This window comes from Chrysemys picta, chromosome 6 (genome assembly GCF_011386835.1).
Source record: "Chrysemys picta bellii isolate R12L10 chromosome 6, ASM1138683v2, whole genome shotgun sequence".
NCBI lineage: Eukaryota > Metazoa > Chordata > Testudines > Emydidae > Chrysemys > Chrysemys picta.
The window spans coordinates 52,171,589-52,194,324 of record NC_088796.1 but is presented as its reverse complement, the minus strand read 5'-3'; the positions used below and the strand labels follow the sequence as shown (position 1 = coordinate 52,194,324).

The 22,736-nt window shown below is 42.2% G+C and overlaps 1 protein-coding gene across 5 annotated transcripts in view; it reads right to left on the bottom strand.

The window, feature by feature from the left end:
• VCAN (versican) overlaps positions 1-22,736 on the bottom strand; it is a 137,205-nt gene that overhangs the window by 103,265 nt on the left and 11,204 nt on the right. For 4 of the 5 annotated variants that reach the window (XM_005288159.5, XM_065599136.1, XM_065599137.1 and 1 more), the window contains exons 2-3: positions 20,356-20,431; positions 12,313-12,690 (exon numbers count right to left, since the gene is read on the bottom strand). In XM_005288159.5, coding sequence (XP_005288216.2) covers positions 12,313-12,690; positions 20,356-20,425 — 448 coding nt within the window. In that variant the 5' untranslated portion in view covers positions 20,426-20,431. The remainder of the gene's footprint in view (positions 1-12,312; positions 12,691-20,355; positions 20,432-22,736) is intronic. The other variant, XM_065599135.1, reaches the window with a different exon arrangement.

Genomic DNA, 22,736 nt, shown 5'->3' with positions numbered 1-22,736 from the left:
CAGAGAGGGAAGTGGCCTAGGGGAAAGAATCACTAGTTTGAGTGGTTTGCCACTATCCCTAGTGTCCCTGGGCTGGTACCTAGCATAGAGAGCAGACCCGGGTCCCTCCCTCTCCTCTCCCCTTCTCTGGGACGCTAGTGGGACAGTTGATACCCCAGATCAGGGGCAAGAAATGGTGCCCTGAAACCCACCCCCCCACAAGAGGAGAAAGCGCGGGACCTGTCATAATAGTGCCGGCAATGTGCCACATCTGGTGTGATCTACCTTTTGTACAACCATGTTTTATGTTGTACCTTGTCCCAATTACTGTTTACCTCTCTGTCCTTAACGACCTTTCTCTTTCAAAATTTCTTCTAAAACCTTTCATACAATTGAGGTCAAACTAACAGGCATGTAGTTTCCTGGATCACTTTTTTCCCCTTTCTTAAAAATAGCTGTTATATTAGCAATTCTCCAGTCATAGGGTATGACCCCCAAATTTACAGATTAATTAAAGATCCTTGCTATTGGACTTGCAATTTCATGTGCCAGTTCCTTTACTATTCTTGGATGAAGATTATCTGGGCTCCCTGATTTGATCCCATTAAAATGTTCGAGTTTGACTTTCACCTCAGATGTGCTAATTTCTACTTCTATATCTTCATTTCTATTACCCACCTTGCTATTAGCCCCAAGATCCTCATTACCCTTATGGAGTAAGGTATTCATTTAGGTGTTGGGCCATGCCTAAATTATCTTTAATCTCCTCCCCATCCTCAGGGTTTAGAGGTCTCACTTCTTCTTTCGTTGTTTTCTTTTAATTTATATGGCTATAGAACCTTTTACTATTGTTTTTAATTTCCTTTGCAAGGTTCAATTCTGCTTGGCTTTTGGCATTTCTCACTTTTTCCCTATACTTTCTGACCTCCAAAAGGTAGCTTTCCTTGCTAATCCTTCTCATCTGCCATTCCTTGTAGACTTTCTGCTTTCTAGTAATAACCTGTTTAAGATGCTTGTTCATTCCCTATGATTTTTCCCCCTTGCTTTGGATGCAGCGGCAGCTCCAGGCACCAGCGCTCCATGCATGCCTGCGGGAGGTCCACTGGTCCCGCGGATTTGGCGGCAATTCGGCGGTGGGTACGCCGAAGCCGCAGGACCGGCGGACCTCCCGTAGGCATGCCGCCAAAGGCAGCCTGCCTGCCGTGCTTCGGGCGGCAAAAAAGCTAGAGCCGCCCTTGTTTGGATGCAGGCTTCAGCTAGCTTTGCAGCTTTGATGTAAAGTAATTCCAAGCCTCATCCCACATTCAGATCCTTGAGTTCTTCAGTTCAGTCCATTTCCTTAACTAATTCCCTTCATTTTTTTTAAGTTTCCTCTTTTGAAATCAAGGGCCGTAGTTGCAGACCTGTTTTTGTTTATCCTTCCATTCAGTTTAAACTGAATTACCTCATTTCTCTACCCTTGTCATGTTTTATTAAGGAAGTTTTCCAGTTGAAATAAAAAAATCTTGTGTAAAACACCCTAATCCTTTCTACATCAATTAATTCAATGGCACAGACAGAGAACAGGATCAGAATCTGGTCTCCATTGCAGCAGTGTACATGCATAATGGAAACAATGGAAATACTCCACATTTCTTCAGGTCTGGCCAAGCTGTGTTTGACACGGGACCTAAGTGGGACAAGACCCTGACACAACTCCCATGCTGGGAAGGTGCTAAGATGGCAAAGCGTAGTGCCAGCTATGCTAGCTTTATGTCCCCTAGGAATTGCCCTAACCTGGAGAATTTACTGTGTACAATTAGGGCAGGTTTACAGGCCATTTGTGCTGCCTGAGCTCTACAAACATACGTGGGGCTTTGTCTTTGTAGATTATTTCTGTGCATGGTCTCTAACCACAGTCCCAACATGCCCAGGCCCAGAGTGGCATGCAGAGGAATACTGCAGAGCTCTACCTTGAGATACCCACACAGGCATGGGACAGTGTGACAGGGTGCTATTAGCAGCTATAAATGGAGACCTTTGGAAGCAAGCATCCTGGTAACCTAGAACACCCTAGGTTCTAGGTTACCAGGGCACTGGGTTACTCCTAGGGGAATTCTGCATCACTGCACAAGCGCAGAATGAATGTCCCCTGCAGATTTCTTTTCTCCCTCCCCTGGACTGAGAACCCCCCCGCAATGAGCCCACTCCCCCTGACCTGGCCCACCCCAACGAGCCACCCACACCTGGATCCCCACCCCACCAAGCCCCAACCAGCTGCACCTGGATCTCTGTCCCACTCCCCCAGCATCTAGACCCTCCCCAAAGTTCCCCACCCATACCCAGTCCCCCGTGCTGAGTTCTATCCCCCCACACCCAACCACTGACCCACAACCACCTTCACTGGACCCCTGCTGAGTCCCATTACTGTTGCACTCAGAACCCCCAAACAAGCCTCTGTGCACCAGATCACCCCCTGTACCCAGATCCCCCACTGAGCCGCCCACGCCCAGATTGCCCCACACAGAACTCTCTCAATCCACACTTGGATCCTCCCACACTAAGACCCTCTCCACTTGGATTCTGCCTTGCTGAGTCTGCCTGCCCATACCTGGTGCACTTGGCATGGAGGGGCAGGGCCCTTGGGTGTTTCTGGAGTAGACCCAGTCCTTGCACTATCAGGATTTGGTGCAGCCTCAATGCTGAGTCCATGTCCCAGGTGGGAGCTGCACAATGATCTCCCACCTCTGTGCAGCCAGTGGCCTGTGCTTCCCAATGCCATGATGGAGCCTCCGCATTTTTTGATAAATAAAATTTGCAGAATTTTGCAGAATTTTAAAATATTGTGTGCAGAATTTTCATTTTTTGGCACAGAATGCCCTCAAGCGTACTGGGTGTAGTTAAAGCAGGAGGGACTTAGATAGTTTGGATTTGGATTTGTAGGGAGCCTGATGAGCTACTGAGGTCATTAGCTCACCAGCTGGATAGCTCTGTGAAGAAAGCAAGCAGTATAAAAGGCTGAGCCAGGAAACCCACTCCACCTGATTGCTGCTATGTTGTAATGTACCTGAAGCATACACAGTAATAAAGACACTGGGTAGGTGTACCCTGGAGTACTGTACATGCTGCTTAATTCACAAAAAGGGATTACCAGACAGAATTTCCAGGAGTCTAAGGGGGAGCCAGTTCACAGGCAACAACAAATTGGTTCTGGTATTTAAAGGAGAAATGCAACCCAACATCTAAGGTTCTGGGGTTTTAGAAAACATACTGCACATTTTATAAGTTGTTTTTAAAAACTCTCTTCATACAGATTGATGCTAAGGGGCCAGAGGTGTATGCTGATTTACACCAGCTGAGGATCTGGCCCAATGGGTTCTATTCTTAATAGTATGCACTAATGGTCCAGTTTTTTAACAGTATATGTTACTTGATATTGAGTTTATATAGCTCAGTCTGAAAACACATTCAGTGAGAATTATATGAAACTGTTTGGCTGGCTGGCTGGTTTTTAACCTTCACAAAAATGTCATTTTGACACTGATTTGGATTCATGCCTCACAACGGTCTGCACTTCTGATAGATGGCTGACCTGATCTAAAACAGTTTCACTTCTGTAGATGAACTCTGCCATTCAGTGCAAACAGAAAAAGGCATGGTAAGGCAGCAAATAAGTGGGATGATGACAGCACTTCATTTTCATTTTTTAAACTTCATTTTGCAGTAAGTCCGTGAGTGCATTCACAATGACTGACCATCTCGCCCCCATGTACATGTTGCTAATCACTGTAATATCTAAATAAGGCAGCATTTAAGAGTTAATATTGGTGCCAATTTAAAGTAGCTCTCTCAATGTTCAGAGAAAGCCTTTGGTCATTTGTAAGACTTGTACAGGAACTTAGAAAATGCTTTGTTCTCTTCACTCTGATCCAGAAGGTAAACTTCACCTATTCTTAGAGTATAAGACTCTTGCTTTTCAAGTGAGGAGCCAATGGACATAAAGGAGCCTACAGGATGAATAGAGAGGAGAACATCAGTATGTATAAGCCTGTGTAATGGCTGCAACAATTAGAAGACCCCCTGGGGCTAAGGAGATTAAATCACAGGACTTCCATTGTTTCAGTTGGACAGGGAGAGAGAAGGCAAAATCTATTGTCCAAGATTTTTAAAAGTGCTAAATTTGTAAAGGATTTTTCCCTGAGTCTATTTGTTTTAAGAAAGAAAAAGCAACAACAAAGTTGTCCTGGGAGCAAATAAAGCAACTGGAAAACAGACTAGAACAGTGCAGTGTTGTCACTGAACATCTGGCAAACACAATAAGTATAATTACAGGAAGAAGAAGCAGTGTCTGTAGGCGAGAGCACTTAAGGAAAGTATTCTGCTGTATCCAAAATTTAAAAGAACTCATTTTTGAGTGAGCACAAGAGTGACATTTAATCAATTACCTGTTTGTTACATTTATGGAGAAAAATTTAAGGAACGATTTAATTGTTAAGGGAGTAATTTAATTAGAAGAAAACAGATCTGTTGTTTCACACACCTGGCCTGCAACACTGCTTGGCTATTTATCAGTGTATTATGCTTCAAAATCCCTTGGTGTTACTAGGAAGGGCTCCAATAATACAGCTGTCACATTACTGTGGCCTACAAATCAAAGCAGACTTTCAGTGATGGGCTCATGCCTTTGGAACCTGTGCCCTCCAATAGTCTGTCACAGCTGCATTTGGCAAGCTTCACGGAACACTGAAGGATTTCATTGGTCAAATGTTTGATTTAACTTTTTAATAATAGGAACTGATGGAGTGAGTGTGTGTGTGTGAGGGGGGAGTTGTTAAAAAACAGGGACAGTTATTTTGTTGACTTGTATCAATGTTAGGTGCCCAAACTATAGAGGACTGGGGGAAAGATTTGCAAAGCTGGCATTGTGGGGAAGCAAACAAAGAACTCAACTGTCTGGTAAGCACGGTCCTGATTAAGAGGCAGTGTGCAGACATACCTCTAAATGTCCCTCATTTTTGTCCTAAAGTTAACTATGCACAACACAAATCTGGTGAAACCCCTCACTTTTATTGCTGAAAATCATATACATCAGAAAAAAAGAATAACAAAATAGAGGTTATAGAAAGAGTCAATTATATGACTAGAGTGACTACCACAGCATTTTAAGTTTCTCAAATGAATATTTCATTTGTGTCCTTCATTTTAGGTTTTGGTCACAAACTGCATCCTACACATGGGTCTTCACGAGTTGCATGGCCCAAGCACGAATACGTTTGGCACTGATTACCAGTATGCAAGGGCAGTGGATCAACGGCTACACTCCTGTGCAGCACCCAACCTCCTCCTCCTTCCTCAATGCCCCCTTTGGGATGGCTAGCATCTGTCTGCATAGGGACTATGCAGAGGGCACTATGGGATCTTCTTGCATCCTCTCCACTTTGCTCACCTGCACAGGGATGTGGACCCGAATTCTTATGGTGAGATCTTTGGCCATTCTTCCAGAGGCTTTGGCATGCTGAAGCAGTTCCAGTCAACTGGAGAGCTACACAGCACCCAGGGACTTCTCTCAAGTAGGGGAATACTCAGGGGGTGTAAAGCCTCTCCCATATGACTAGGGGATATGGTAGGGTGGGGCCAGGGTACACAGTGCTTCAGTTTTTGGCTTATGTAGCTTAAAGCAGTCTTCGGGCTGTACTCCAGAAGCCATTTTGCCAGTCTCAAATCAGAAGCACAGAACCGTGGCTCAAAGCCATTCTTCCCTCTCCTGTCCTGAGCTGCACTAAGCACAAACCTTTAGTCTTTTCAACCAACTAATTATATCCCTCCTTTCAGAGGAGTTCGCCCTTGTTCCTTTTTACTCCTGGCAGGCAAACTGGGGGCAGAATCAGAGACCCACTTTGAAAGTTCAACCCCAGAGACTGTGAGCAGCAGTGGAGAGATGGAGCAGCCTGTTCAGTTAGAAAGAAAGCCTGTGAGGTTAACTTCCAGAAATGATCGTGATATAAGATAGGCAGTTTTAAATCCCAATCTTTCTACAAATGCTGTATTTAAGGGCTACTCAATGAGAGCTCAGATTTCGGAGAGAACAAATCAATTAGATTGCCAACATAAAATCTCCAAGGACTGAAAGCTCAATAAAGTGGCATTATTCCCACATTAGGAGCAGCTCCCATTTATTATCATCATAATGCCTGCACCAAGGGAGGGTTTGCATAAAAAAGAAAATGTGAATTACAATTTCTCGCTCCTTTCCTCTTTACATTTACCTACATCTTTAACAGCTGCTTCTCCCCACATCTAGCTCAGGATTTTAAACATACATTTTTCCATACTTGCTTTCTCTGTTTTTACCTAATACCTGAAAAGTCTGCCAGGCTTGCAGCTAAAACAAATAAAAACAAATAGAACAAGATCCATGGAAACAGCCCCTCCCCCATACCAGCCAGTGAGACAAGGACAAGAAGAGAGAGGCTGCTGAGAGAGGCCTTCACTAATGAGATATGGACAAGAGCAAGAAATCTGCAAGGATTCCACCTGCCACCCTGAACCCCCTAAATCTGCAGGAGCCCCCAGGCGAGTTATGAAAAAAACAGTTGAACTTTTTTTGCAGAGATTTTTCATTTTCTTTTCCATTATATTTTAGGTTATCATATTTCCACAATCAAAAAAGAGGACACTGGGGGGGGGGAAGCCCCGCCCCATCCCCATCCACCCCCTCCCACTTCCCACCCCGACTGCCCCCCTCAGAACCCCAACCCCCCCTGCTTCTTGTCCCCTGACTGCCCCCTGCTGAGAATCCCCACCCTAACTGTCCCCTAGGACCATACCTGTCCCCTGACTGCCCCAACCCTTATCCACTCGCATGGGTGGCAGGGTGGTAGAAATTTTGGTGGTGCCCAGAACACCCCCCCCCACCTGCCTAAGGCTCTGGGTGGGAGGAGGTCTGGGGTGCAGGTCCTGGGCTGGGGATTAGGGTGCAGGAGGGGTGCAGGGTGAAGACTCTGGGATAGAGTTTGGGTGCTGGTGCAGGGTCCGGGCTGGGGTAGGGGGTGGGTGTGCAGGAGAGGGTGAAGGGTGCAGGCTCTGGGATGGAGTTTGGGGGTAGGAGGCGATGCAAAGGGAGGGGGTGCAGGCTTTGGGAGGGAGTTTGAGGGCAGGAGGGGGTGTGTGGGAAGGGGGAGGGGGTTTGGGAGGGAGTTTGGGGATAGGAGGAGATGCAGGGGTGAGAGCTGTGGGTCTGAGAATGAGGGGTTCATGATGCAGGAGGGGGATCAGGAATGGAGCAGAGGATTAGGGTGTGGGGGGATGAGGGCCCTGGCTGGGGATGAGGGGTTCATGATGCAGGAGGAGGCTCAGGGCTGGGGCAGAGGATTAGGGTGCGGGGGGATGAGGGCTGGGGCTGAGGGGTTTGGGGCGTTGGAGAGGCTCAGGGCTAGGGTGGAAGGGCAGGGTAAGGGCATCCTGTCTTCCCATTAGTGGATGGGGGATGCTAGGACCCAGGGGCAGCAGAGAGGCAGGGAAGGAGGGGCCACGGGGGGGACGCACAGATGGGGGGTGGCAGGTGGAGGCCAGGGACCCATCCAACACTCCTCTGCTCCCTGACTGCCCCACCCCGGACTCCCCTTACCATTCTGGCTCCACGTGTTTGCAAAACACGCTGCCCGGTGGGTCGGTTTGTGTGTTACACAGGGCTGCAGACAGAGGGAGGGGGGAGCAGGGGAGGGCTCTGGCTGCTGGAGGCCAATGGGAGCAGCTCAATCGGCCCAGCCGCCCAATCAGCAGCCGCACTCTGCATGGAAGGGAGGGAGGGAGGCGAGGGAGAAAAAAAACCCAGACATTTTAACCTTGTTACCAATTCCTCCCGGACGGCTATTTAGAGACGCAAAAGCCGGACATATCCGGGGAAATAAGGATCGATGGTAACCCTATTATATTTGGCCCCACTGTTATATTTTAATGCCTAATACCATGGTAGGATACAAAAGGGGCCATTAAATAACATGTCCTATCATATTCTGAGGAGCATAATAATAAATATTTTGCACTTACATAGCATTTTTATGCACAGATCTCAAACAGATGGATTATTGTCCACATTTTTTACAAATAGTAAATTGTCACCCTCTGGAACCCTCCCCCAGCTTGGGCTTCAGCTCAAGCCAGAACATCTACACTGCAATTTTATAGCCCCACAGCCCAAGCCAGGTGACCCGGGCCAGCCACGAGTCTTTTATTGCAGTGTAGACATACTCATAGAGGCCTGATTTTCTGAACTTCAGAAACCCAAGGTCACACAAAGTTGCTTATGACCGGGCAAATGAGTATGTAGGTATAAAGACAGCCAGTTAAACTGGCCATTTGCATACAAACATATTTGCTTGTGTATTTGCAGCAAATGCACATACAAATTAGACATGCAATTACATCCTCTTCTTTTTTTTGCAGACAGCCTTAGGCTTCTGAGGTTTTGAAAAATCAAGCCTTAAATGTTTTATATGACTGGTAGCAGGAGTCCAGGTTTGTATAAACTGTATTAGGGTAAATAATAATCCGCAGAGACCTCTCCCTCCTTCCTTTGAAACTATTGCTTTCACTCACAGCATAGTCCACCAATTGTAACACATGCTCATTTGATGCAGGCAGGATTCAATGGACTTAATATACTGATTAAATCTAGGGGAAAGGCTGAAAAGGGCTATTAAAATATATGTTTATTTTTTATATGCGTCCACTCAGGAAGCACTAGTCAGTTTCTGTATGTTTTATTTTGTATGGGTCCTCCAAGTCAAAACCCAACAAGGCAGCTGTCTGAGGTTATTTAAGTACCTTTGCTGGTACTGGACCATAGATTATAAGGCCAAAAGGGACCATTATGATCATTTAGTCTGACCTCCAGTATAACACCTGCCATAGAACTTTCCCCAACTAATTGCTAGAGCATATCTTTAAAAAAAAATCAAATCTTGATTTTAAAATTGTGAATGATGGAGAATCTACCATGACCCTTGGTAAATTGTTCCCCTGGTTAATTACTCTTGCTGCTAAAAATGTACGCCTTGTTTCCAGTTTGAATTTGTCTAGCCTCAACTTGCAACTGCTCAATGACGATTCCCCATTTACAGTCCCACAGAGATCTATCAGTTAGCCATTTTTAATCAATTTAATGGGTGCACATTATTTTTATATCATTCTAGTTTTTAATCAAAACGTTTTTAAGATGCATCTATTTTGAATGTCCATTCAAACAAATAGGACATCAGGAATTGCTTGGAACAGTGGGCCAGATCCTCAGATGGTACAATTTGAAGTAGCTCAATTGACTTCAGTAGAGTTACACTGCTTCACAGTAAATCTACAAAGCTAGGCTCTAGCCCAGTATGTTCAGCCACTTCTAACAAGTGTATCAAATTTTACTGGATGTATCTAATACATCACTGAACACACTTAATAATGTTGGCATTTAAAGAGTAGCAATATGTCATAATGATTAACAATAGCAACTTTGATCATTTATAAACATCTTTCTTCCAGAAGAATCCCAGATTGCTTTACAAACTACATGTCCTTTTATCCATCATTCTAAGAGTCTTAGAGCTATCCTGAATGAAATGAAAGAATTCCACCTTCTGAATCACCAGTAACATTTCTTCCAGCTAATGGAGAATTTTGCAAAAATTTCCCACCATCACTAATATGGGTTCAGCTTCACTGGCATTAGCAATTTTAAATAATCCTAGTATAGAAAAGGCTCTAAAGGTCTCATCCAAGAACTGATCTCAGCTCCACTTAGTTTATAAGATCTGACAAAAACACAGAGCAAAGTGGTCTGATGTTTATAGGCTTTGTAGTTAACATCCTTTAAGATGAAAAGGAGGTGGCTCAGATGCTATAGTAATGAAAGACATATAAAAAGCCACAGGCAGACAACCATTTAAACATGTAAAGCTATTCTTCAGAACTAGAAGGACTTATGTTTTCTTTTTAAAATAAAAGCACAGGTAATAGCAAATATAGAAAAAATCATCAAAACATTCAAAGGGCCAAACTTTCAGCTAGATCACAACAGCTGTACAGTCAAAAAGGCACATGCACTCCTCACACCTACAACAAAGAGCATCTGTCTGTGCAAACTGAAGAATTAACAATATGATTTTCCTCTTTTGTACTAGAGCTGGCCGAGTATTTTCAAAATGTAGACATTTCAATGAAATTTCAAAATTTAGGGGAAAAAAAGGGAAGTGGGAAATTTTGAAACAAATATTTGTGATTGCCCCTCCCCCATTTTTTTTCACCAGATCTAATTTGTGCACTTTTACAGGCTAGGTGGCCCTTCAAATGCTAGCCATGCTCAGCCTTGTCTGGGACTTGTAGCTAGTGTGACACTGACAGACCCTAGTCATCCGCAGGCAGGATTGAACCGGGGACGTCTAGAGCTTAGTGCATGAGCCTCTACTGCATGAGCTAAAAGCCAACTGGCTGTGAAGCTAAGATTATAGAGCAGACTTATTTGATCTCTTTAAGTGGTCTTGGTGCCACTAAATGGAACAGAACACCATACCCAGGAGGTGTGTGGGTTACACTAGCACCAGCTGATGGTGATATGGCAACTTAGTGATAATTATTGAATCCAGCTGTGAAAGGGTTAGGAAAAGACTATACACAGTGGAGAATGCAGTTAGGAAGGGATAGAAAGGCCACAGAGAAAGCAGGACTCTCCTGCAGGTTGGAGCAGGCTCTGACTCCAGCAGGTGATAGCCCTGAGACAGAGCTTAAATAGGTAGGAAGTCAGGTGGAAGGACCCATAGGGAGCAGCATAGGTTCCAGTTGAGGAAGCCCTGAGCTGGCGCCTACAAGGAGTAAGGAGATCCCTAATGGAAGCTGCCAGAGTCCCTAGGAAAGGGAGGCAGGGAAAGAAAGCCTGTTAAGACAAGGAGCAACAAAGGACGGACTCTGAAAGAAGAGGGGAGGCCCTGAGGGAGGACAAGTGAGAACACTTCAGTGGAGCCTGAGAGGAGCAGAAGGCTTATTAGTTTGGTAGAGAAGGGAGAAGCCAGAGGCCTGCAAACCAAAGAGATACTGTGTTAAGCACAGGCTGTGGGGAAGCAGCATAAGTGGACTTAGAGGCAGGAAGCAGTTTTGGGAAACAGCAGCGTGTATGAAGAAGCACACCTCACTGCTTAATATAGGGGTCCCTGGGCTGGAACCCAGAGTAGAGGGTTCCAGCCCCTGAGGAAGGGGCATGCAAGCCCAACTACAAGAGCAAATTAGGCTTCTGTGAGGGAGGGCAGTAAGAACACCTCAATGGAGTTTGAGAGAGGTGGAAGAACTATTATCTGGATATTTATTTGGACTTTAGGTGACTTGGCCAGAGGGCTGAGCCTAGGGTGACCAGATAGAAGTGTGAAAAATCGGGACAGGGGTGAGGGGTAATAGGAGTCTATATAAAAAAAGACCCCAAAATCAGGACTGTCCCTATAAAGTCGGGACATCTGGTCACCCTAGCTGAGCCACGGAAGACCTGGTGAGAGGCAAATGGCCAGTAGGAGGCACTAGAGACACAGGCTCCCTTTCAGCATCATAGCCTGAGATAAGGGGGTGCTGTGGGTGGCGAGTATGGTACCTTACATGCACATAATTGTGGAGTTCCACCACAGCTTTTATCTCCCTTTTATTGTGGTGAATGAGGTACTTTGTGCCTGACATGACTATCATGGCATGTTTTACTTGGAAAACCTGGGAGAAAGTGTCTTCCAACTAAGATTGCATCATGTTTTCAGTATTAGGCAGTGATAGATATAGTGTGTCGTACCATAGTTCCAGAGGGTCAAATAAATAGTTCTTTATTATTATCATTTATTCCTCACTGAACCAACAACATTCCCAGTGCTATACAAACATTTAAAAAGACACTACTCCTACCCAACAAGCTTACAATCTAGTAAAAGCAAAACAGTTCACACACACATTACAATACATCACAGTCCTGGAGAAAGGTGGTATAGGAATCTTGTAGAGATCATTGTTGAAAGGTGATAAAGTAGCAGAATGTCTTGAGGAGGGATTTAAAGGTGGTGAGGCAGACCACTTAGTGAATAAAGGAGGGAGATTGTTCAAAGTGTAAAGGGAAGTATCAAAAAAGCATGAAGAGGAAAGTAGAAGGATACAACATTGGAGAGAGTCTTGGGAGAAAGAAGGGGAGCAGGAAGAAATGATAGCAGAAAACCAGGAGCATATTTATCAAGGGTGCTGAAGCACCTCTAAATGCTTTGACTTTACGGTAATTATTTGTCCTTTCCATTTTAACTAGATATATGGGATCATTACTATCTACAAATGTATTAAATGAATCCTTACCATCAACAGCCAATGAGATGACATCTTGGGTGTCTTCAATTCCATACATGACATCACAGCGGTACACACCCGCATCGCTTGCACGTAGTTTAACCATAGTCAGCGAAGCATCTCCAATATTCTCCGGGTGGGTTGGAACAGACACTCTGCCTTTGTAGCCTTGCCCTATTTTGATGTTCCCATTTTGGGCCACCAGAACAGTGGTTTCTTTCACATCTTTTCCGGTTTTATCCTGTTCAACCTTTGACCATTTGATTCGAAGAAATTCACTTGTATTGTTGTAGCTGGGGGGTAAAGTAGGCAAGGTTGAAAAGAAGCAAGGTAGGGTTGCTCTTCCAGAAAGGGAACCCTTTACAGGGGGGCTTTTTTCCACTTTAACTAAAAGAAGAAGGGGAAAAAATCACATTAGTGGGCCAACAAAATAAGAACCAGATCAATTCCATTGCAATTTAAGGATTAAAGCTCACATGGGGGCTGATTCTCATGTCCTTTATGGTGGTGTAAATCAGGACTACCTTCATTGGAGTCACTAGAAGAAACTCAGAGGCAGTGTGGTCCACTAGACTAGGATTTGGGAGAGTTCTATTCTTGCCTCTACCTCAGCCTACTTGGGTAACCTTGGGCAAAACACTTTACCTCTCTGAGTCACAGTTTCCGCCTATATAAAATGGGATTAACATTACTGCCCCCCTTTGTAAAGTGCTTTGAGATCAACAGATGGAAGAGGTAGGTATGGTTGTTATGCAGAAGTAAAACCAGTATGAGAGGAGAATATGACCCATGGCCTTATAAGCGCATTACAACTCTGAGAACCCACCCATCATTCTATCAAAGGTTAACTCATTTTGATCTGTTAAACTACAGTCTTTCCAGTGAGATTCTCCAAACTATTAGTTCTTTTTTAATTGTTTGCCTCTTTTCCAATTGCAGGCCTTAACGTGTTGCTGAAACCAAATATTGTAGGATGTTCAAGTAAACGAGGAAATGAAGCACATGGAGGTCCCTTCTTGGCTCAAACTTGTGATTATAGGACTTTTATCATAGTTTTATGACATCTCCAGCTGCAAATACTTTACAGGGAAATGCTTCCACCAGACAATATCCTTAGGGGAAAGTTGGCTACTGTTCACCCAGCTTGCCTACAGCATGTGTCTGGAGAAAGGATTTCTGTTTGCTACTATTACACACCAGCTCTTAATCCTCATTAAGTTATTAGGTATGGTTCAATAACATCATATATGCATATTTTATCTCTTTCCTTTTCACTGGCCTGCTCTATAACTCTTTCTCTGAAAGGCTGAAGATAATGGCAATTCATTTTAAATGAACTAGGGTTCATAGTTTAGAAAGATAATATCTGCAAACTAATATTGACCACCAAGAGTGTGAGGGAAGAAACAAGTGCTGGCAACACATGGAAACTATCTAGCTGTTCGTTATTAGTTGTCAAAAAAGACTGCTACGCTTATACTGTAGAAGATTCTAAAGAAAGAAAGATAACACCTGGCTATTTCAAAAACTGCTATGTTGTAAAGCATTTGAATGTTGGTTAAATTATTTTTTTCAAAGAGGCATAGTTAGCTCTATATAGCATATACTTTAAATGGTCAAATCTCTCTTTATTAGGTGTTGATATTATGCTCATCACCTTGGTATCTGAATGTCTCAATATTACAGAAAGGTACTGAGATTTAAACAAGTCACAAACTACAATTAAGGTCTAAAGACCATAGTTCTAACAAGAATCTATTTGTAAAAACAGGGAAAGACCAAGACAATTCAGATACAATAGTCAGAAGAGTAAGGAATTGTTAGGATTATAGGTTGTTGGGTAAAAATCACCAAGGTCCAGGTACAAATGCTCTTACTCATGTTGAGTATTGCCTTATTGCACAAATATTCCCACTGAAATCAATAGAGTTACCTGAGGAGTCAGGGCTACTAAACCTGAGCAAGGGTGTCAGAATCTGGCCCATCATGGCATCAATGGATAATAAAGTAAGAGGGCATTATTCTAATCTGAAGTTTTACATTAGGATAAATGCCATTGGATCTGATTCTCCACTCCATTACACCAGCTTTGTGCTAACATAACTGCAATGAATTACATGGCAGTAAAATTGGTGTGAGAGACTGCAAAATCAGGACTCTCAATTTCAATGGAGTTACCACCAGTTTATACAGGTGTGAGATCAAAATCACTCTCAAAATATTTCATATTTCTTATGATGTCTAGTTGCTTTTTAAAAAATGTGTATCTTCATTAAAGAGAATATTTAAAAGAATAAATACCTAGTTCTATTTATCCTGCCTGTCAAAATGTTAATAATCTTCAGAGACAGTTGGTGGTGGCTGCAGTGATCTGCAATATCCGCACTGATCCCCGAGGAAATTTTCTCCTTAAAATTGATATTTACATGTTGAGTTGACTGAAAGCTCTTGGCAGCAACCATATCATTATGATATACAGTTTATATCTGTTCTAATCTAGGGCAACATTTTGGAAAGAAAGGAGACCATGTGGCCACAAATACATCCATCTACTTTACAAAGTAAGTATCCCAGAGCACTTTTATAATAAGAGTACTCTCTGTTCTGACTTGCAGGCTAATCAGCCTAAGTCTGTTATTAGATAAAATAGGATTTTAAGAAAAAAAAGTTACTTTTCCCATTTGGGAAAAAAATGTTTGGCAATTAAACATGGGTAAGTGATGCTCCTGCACTGTTCCAAAAACTTTATTTCCTGTGGCAGCCCATGCTAGCTATTCAAGCATGATTTATTGTCCGCTGCTGAAGGCAGCCTTTTCTTCTTTTCTTAACCCTTACGCTCCTTCTGCTGCTTCAGCATTTTCCTTCTGACTGAAAGCACAGAATGCTATCTCTTCCCCAGATACTTGGAATGCCACTTTGCAGATCATTCTACTTAATAGAATAGGGCCAGCAAAACAAATGGTCACCAAGGACAGCAAAGAACAGGAAGAGGTTCAGTAACGGCCTGTGTGTTTGTCGGAAGCTGAGAGGGGCAGATATTTGCCAGTTTTCCTAGGTCAACAGCTCTCCTAGAGCTAACAATAAAAGGTGCTATGAAACCTGGACACCCATTTTTCCAGCCCCTTTACCCATCTCCACAGCCACGTGAGACCTAAAAGCACTAATGTCCTCTTGTATGTATTAAAAAGAAACATGGTTTTGAAATCACCAGCCAGGATGGTGATTAATACAAGCATTTTTCTATTGCTAAATGGTATATAAAAAACTTTTCAATACAACTGGTTAATAGAAGACACACATGCACACACAGAGAGACTTAAGTCCAAATCACCACAAAGAGCCATACCTTGGAGTCCTTGCTCAAGCAAAATTCCCAGTTAAGTCAATGGGAACTTTATCTGAGTTAGGACGGTGGGATCAAGCCCAAAGAATCACAGTGTAGTCAAGTTATGGGGGCCTCACTAAGTAATTGGTCATAACTGTCAGAGTACTTTCCTTCTTATCTAAATGTAAATTTTAATGACCAGCTTATCACTAGCCCTAGAATGGGTAAATGGGGAAAGAAGGCATAAGAAATCTTTCCACGCATTGTGGCCCCCTGCAAAGAAATGTCAATCACAGTCCCCCAGTATTTTGAAGACTTCAGACACTGCTCCTTCCTACTTCCCTAAGGGTGCAAATCATTTCAAAGAGAGCTGGAAAGAGGCTGAGCAATGGTTTCATCCCTGCCACATGGAGCTGATCAACTGCTCAGGGGGGAGCAGGTGCACAGTCCAAAGGGATGGAGCATTTATCAGGGAGCTGGGGAAAGGATCATGTTTTAAGATTATACCAGATTGTTCCCCTGCCGTAGTGCCCAATGTGAGCCAGTGTCTTACAGTGCAACGTGGCCTCATGTTGCAGCCAATCCTGATACTAATAAATGACAAATGAAGGTCTGTTTATTTTTCCTCATGCAAATTATCTGGGGGAGGGGGGGGGTTCTTCCTTCATTTATTTATCCATACTGATGTACAGGATCATGTTAAGGGCCAAGCCTTGTGGATTTAACTGTGAGTTTCCCTACATTCTGGTGGGTTTCTTGGAGCCCTCTTATTACATAAACATGGGGGTTTTGGTGTGAGTATTTAAAAGTTGTAGAACAGTTTCATCTCGAACCTGCTGTAATGTTCTACCAGCCAGAGTTAGTGTACCCTGCTGCCAGGCAGTTATAAGGATTGTGGGGCTGCATAATTAATTATAGGGAGGTAGTTAAAAATAGGGAGCCCAGTGAGGCTATAAATTCCATACCGCTGCCTCCTGGAGCTCCCTGATAGAATTTCCCCTTTGTGAGCTTCTACCTTGAATAAAACTGTTTTCCTTTTGACTTTAACCAGAATTCCAGCTATCTGTTGTTTTGGACCTTGCCTCAGGTCCTCCCAGTTCATAGTTTGGGTTGTAAAAGTCAGCTCATCTTATCTATGAAGTAGGACTTGCTCTCTTTCTTTTGAAGTTAGACACAAAATAAAACATTTGCTCCCGCCTGAGAACAAAGACTCCTTCCCCAGAATGTCTTGTACAATCCTTACTTTTGCAAAAGTTGCAAATCCCTGAAAAGTGAAGTAAGCAGAGAAAGGGCTATTTTAAGGTAAAAATAATAGCAACACCCATTGGTCTGTATGGGGCAAAGAGGTCTGGATCCAATTGGAAGGAATGTCCTCCAGGAGGAGAAGCTGCTTAGAAGAATGGTCTTGCTGTGTAATTAAGTTTAAGAGGACAGAAACTTTGACAGTGAGTAATCAGACAAAAATGTATTCTCATGGAATCAAAGATCCTATTTATGTTAAGCCAAGTTTACAGGGGAAGAACAATTAAAAACCTTTGTTGAGAGTTCATCAATAGTCTGACTACACATACTCTCTATAGTCCAGTCTAGTAGCAGCCATAACAAATACCTATGATCTCATGTGCTCTATTAAATCTGATTTCTTTATACATTGAGCCTAAGCAAACTCTGTTCATTAACTCTAAATCTTTTAAGAAGGAAATTCAATACTTAAGAATATAACAGTGTTAGATTGTTAAATTAAATTAAAAAAAATAATCAGGACTACCTGCAAGAACATGTATAGAGCTTTGAGAATGGAGGTAATAAATTGAATCCCAACAAAAACTTCACTGTGTTCCTACCAGATGGTTTGTGGTCTGAGTTACTACAGTAAAGAGAGGGAGGATGTAAACCAGGCATAGAGTACTGAAGGATCAATTACTTCTCATACTCTGTCAGTAAATCATAGAAAACCAGGCAAATGTATATTCCATCTGCAGTCCTGAATATTATAGCACACCCACATGTACATATATATAATATACAGGCACAAATAGATGTTTATTATTATGTATTAGTCACAGACTCAAGTGTCAGACTGCTACTGAGGGGATTTTCTATTTTTTTCAGGTTTATAGGGTCTTCTTGAAATCACACTCATTCGTGACATGACAAATGAATGTTTAAATCAGGTAGGTAAATTCCCACATTTATCACAGTCACTAGTCCAGTTTGTAACCTAACAGACTAGACCATCAGCTAGTTCAAAAGTGAGTGAATGTCATGCTAGCAACCAATGTAAACTTTATCCATTAACTTCTGTCATTAATCCTTTATGTGCACTAGAGCAAACAGCACAGGTCCTGTGATGGGGCACTCCTTTGACCTCACAGGCTTATGTAGTACTTCCTGCTGTTCCGCTCCCAAAAGTATCTTATGGGAATTTAAAGGATCTTAAAGAAACCACACAAGAGCCTCCACATTTACTTTTAAAACAAAAAAATGCTTTTGTTTCTACATAAAAATTATGTGCTTACCTTGCATATGTGCTAGGTATATATGGATAGGGCCAAGTACCAGGATGAGAGATATGATAAAATGAAAGAAAGACTAGAACAATAATTAATGGTGAATATATAAAATATTGCATATCTGTAATCTGCTGTGTTACAAATAAAGTTGGAGTTTTGTTGTGTCTATCATGGGAATCTTGGATTTCAGGACTGATATGTTAAAAAAATCCTTAGAAATATCCAAACCAAGCCCTTTGGAGACTTTGGCATGGCAGGGGGGCTGGTTATGGGGAAGACGTGATAGCAAGCAGTAGACTAAACCACACAGAACCTAGACTGCTGCAAACGTTTAACCTTGAGCTGAGTGACAGATTATTAGAGAACAAAAGCCATGCAGTGACACACAGGACCACACCAGTGGATGATCAGTGATAGTTTTTACTCCAAGAGAGATAATGGTTCTTTCCCAGGTATACAGAGAGAATTAAATAGTGAAGAGACCAGATTGGGTCTGCAAAGTTTGGGTCCAGTGAAGTAACTCCTGTCCTCTAAAATGGCATTGCACACATGAGCTCTATTCCTGACATTTGTTCTAGAATGGAAAATAATGGCTACTTGAGATATAAATCCATTTCTTTTGCCCTCTTCGCAATGGCCATTCTGTGAGGTTTTCTTCTAATTGCTATAATAAAACTAGAGCCCTAAATGAATGAGACACAGCATTCATACTGCCTTTCTAGGGGTGGGAGACTTTCCATCTGCTCCCACCAAGCCACACGCAGATGATCACCAGCCAGAATCTGGCCCAATATTATTGTTATCTGCTTAACTGGATGCTTAGCACTGGGTTGCTCATGTACTGTAAATCCCATACTGGAGAATCTCTGAGCCAAATTAAGAAGTGTTACTAGGTGGTGTAAATTATTCATCAGTAACTTGGTGTGCATGTGAGTGTGAGTAGAATTACACAGTATGGGGCAGGAGGCACAAAGGTATCAGGAACAGAAACTAATAGGAATGTATAATGAGGCTCAGAGCTGCTTCGTCTTGTACATTCTTCCTCCTGCTAGTTGCTTTTCCTGCTAAAACTCACCCTTTTGCCTCTCATCATGTGAATTACACCCCTTTACAGAATATAAATTACCCCTATTTGTGTCACTTTTGAAGTTAGCTTGTTATGCTTAATAGCTCTTAGTTTCACTATAATTTATGCTAGATATTTCTATCTTAATGGAACAATACAACTCACTGGATAAGGACTTCTAAATTCACCACTGGATTCTTTAGCATGTAAACTCACTTTGCAAATCTAAAAACCCCTTCCCATAATGATGTCCCTTGCCTAGCAGCCCTCATATAAACAGTACATTAAATACAACAAGACCCATATCTCTCTCTGGTATGCAGTACTTTCAGTTATATTGCTAAGTAAAACTTGAAAAGAAGGTTGCCGTTTACTAACCAAAGAAGTTCCAGCTCTCTAGGGAAAAATCATAGAAACTTAGTTGTCCTCTCCTGAAAGTCTTTGAATCTATTGTCCTTGAGGACAACTCTAATCTCTCTGGCCTGCTGTGTGTTTAATGAAGGATAGAAAAAAATAAGGGCGGTTTTAAGTAAAAAATAATGGTGCTTCCATCCTGCTCTTAGGAAAAATATATTTTACTTTTTATAATGGGTGGGCTTATTTAAGCACCACAGCCATTCACTTTTCTCTTGAAAAATCTTTGAACAGTTTTGTAAGAGCCATTGGACAAGCTGGAGAAAAGAATGAGTAATTTTATATGCAAGTGTTTGCCAAGGGAGTGAAATCAGCTCAGAAAGCCCCTATAAATAGATGCATTTACCCTTTGCTGCCTTAATAAAATGTACTATGTTCTTGGTCCGGAGAATCATAACTTCATTATTAGAAATGTTGAGGGGGAAAAAACCATTTTGCTCTGTCTGGTAATCTGTATTACATAATCCTATGGCACTTTGCATCATTTTTTTTTTGCATTACTGTAGCATCTAGAGTCCTCAGGGGAGAGTTTGAAATCCAAGTACACAAGACAAACAATGCATAGGAAGGGCACACAAAAGGGAGTGACTCACACAAGGTCATTCAGTAGAGCAGAGACAGAAATAGAACCAGGTCTCCTGAGTCCCATGGTATCAACCTCCCCTCTAGATCATGCTGCTTCTAACAGTCACTAAGGGACAGTTCCAGTAAATGTTTCCACGTCATACACTTACCTTTATGCAGTGCATATGTTACAACTAAGGTAGAGCACATCCATAAGACACTTTTTATATTTAATAACATCTTGACCTACAAATAAAGAAAAAATGAGTAAGTCAAAAGTATTCTAGTGTGTACTTATGAAGTGTTGTAGGTCAATACATCAATACCTGTCCTTAATATTAAAGATGATATACTGTAACAAGCTATTTGTCAGGGAGAATGGATTAATATTAAGATTCTTTCACATGTAAAACACTGGCTTGAATCTAATCCAGTACAGTAGTGACAGAAAGTCATTACCATCTGGTGGTTGATCCATGATCTTGATGAAATGAGAACTAGTCCAAATCCAATTTGTAGTTGGTTTAAACAGCACAAAAAAACACCCCATCATTCAGAAACTTACAAACTGCCATACGGACGAAGGGTCCATTTCATTTCACAAGTTACCATCACAAATGAGTTCTGAAGGAGACTGAATGACAGCATCACAGTTCTTTCCAACATTTTGCTGAACACAGGTTCTCTTAGGACTTTCTGCTTGCAACATATATCCCTTAGTGAAATGTCATTGTAAGGACAATGTGGCCCCATTATTACAGATGCATGGTGGATTTTAGGTTTCTGTTTCCAAAGTTTGATTTGGTCAATTCAGTGCCTTTGTGTATACTTCCCTTCCCCTTTCTAAGCTATGAGCCCCATCAAAAAACTGAAAAGTTCTCTAAAATACACAGTGTTTCCATAATAACACATTGCCATTTCATGCCAGTTCCTAGTTAAATGTGTTGCCTGTATGAACAACATGAAAATCTGTGCTAAGTACACAAGTGATATTAGAATGATTCCCACTAAATGATAGCCACTATCTCTTTATAAATTTCTAGAAATCATGAGAAGTAGCTTTCAGTAACAGTAAAGGGTTGAGCGGCACTGTTGTTGAGAGGCTGTTAATTTGAGTTCATAGGAGTTTCCTGATTTTCTTCTCAGAATATGCTACTCATGATCTCTAATTAGAGCAGTAGCCAAAATTGAGAACTATTTCATGTCCTGAATAGAATAGAATTTAACTTTCTTTAGGGAAGTATGGAGCAGAGATTTGTTGGGAGTCAATCTACATTAGAACTATATATGCTTAAGTATTAAAAAGTAATCACTGGAATGAAAACACTGGCCAATGCAACAAAAAGTCCTCACTAGGCAAAGTGGACACTCGCACATGATTGCAATAGACATAGTATGACATCCTCTGATAACAGTGGGAGATATGCTCAACTTAAAGAAATTTTGTTACACAACCTACAGGTATCTCCCCAAAACCACATACCTGTATCTGACCTAGGATACATTCCATAATGGGAGAGTGGTTCAGAAAATAATGCAGAACATCTTAAATCAATCCTTCACAATGTGGGGCTCTTGAATATCTGAACAGGACAATGTTATAATTCCCACTCAAAAGAGAATATATTTCAGGAGCTTTACATTCCCAGCAAACGGATGGCTAGTGTTACTCTGTTGCATAGGGAAACACATGGTGCAACATTTTCCTAGAGCGTGTGGAGGAGAAAGCCAACTGCTTTCCCATGTAGCAGCCCAAATGCTGCCAAGCACACCCCAATCTTTTTATTACCAACTGTACTAGGCTGGGATTACAATGTGATAATATTTATGTTGCAATGTCAGTGTTCACCCACGCTGAACCTTGTGTGATAGCATTGACATTGCAACAAAAATGTCATCACACAAGGTTCACATATTTTTGTGGTTAAATCCAAAACAAGAATTATGACCTTAATGGGTTCATTCAACCTGATCCATATCTTCAGTCAGAGTTATCTTAGGGGGTCAAATAGCAGTGCTTGATCTAAATCAGTTCACGGGGACATGGCTAGTCCATACGGTTTTAGCTGACAGAGGGAGGGAGGCGGGAGAAGATAAGATGATTAATTCTAAAAGTCTGGACAGTTATACCATCTCCTAGATCTTCATCTTGAAATGAGTGCATGAGTGAAATGGCTGCATAAGAAAGAGTTGTATATGTCAGAGCTGATCATTTGCCCTTTATTATTCTACAGGAACTAATTTTCAAAGGTGGGTGTCTCCAAAAGTTGTCCATATCCTGCATTTGTATGCACAAATCATTATTTAAAAGAAATGATTCCTCATTATTGTATATCATCATTGGTAGACTAGGAGGAAGAATGTGTTTGGTGCCTATGGGACTGTGCAATGCAAAGGATGGGTCAAGGAGCCGCTGTATCCAGTTTGGGATCCACCATGCCCAAGGACTGTTCACGGCTGGTGCCCCCTATGGGTACAACTTCTTCAAAGAGGGCATGGAAGTGTTAAGACCAACAAGCTATCCAGCCACAGAGGAGAGCACATGCTGTGC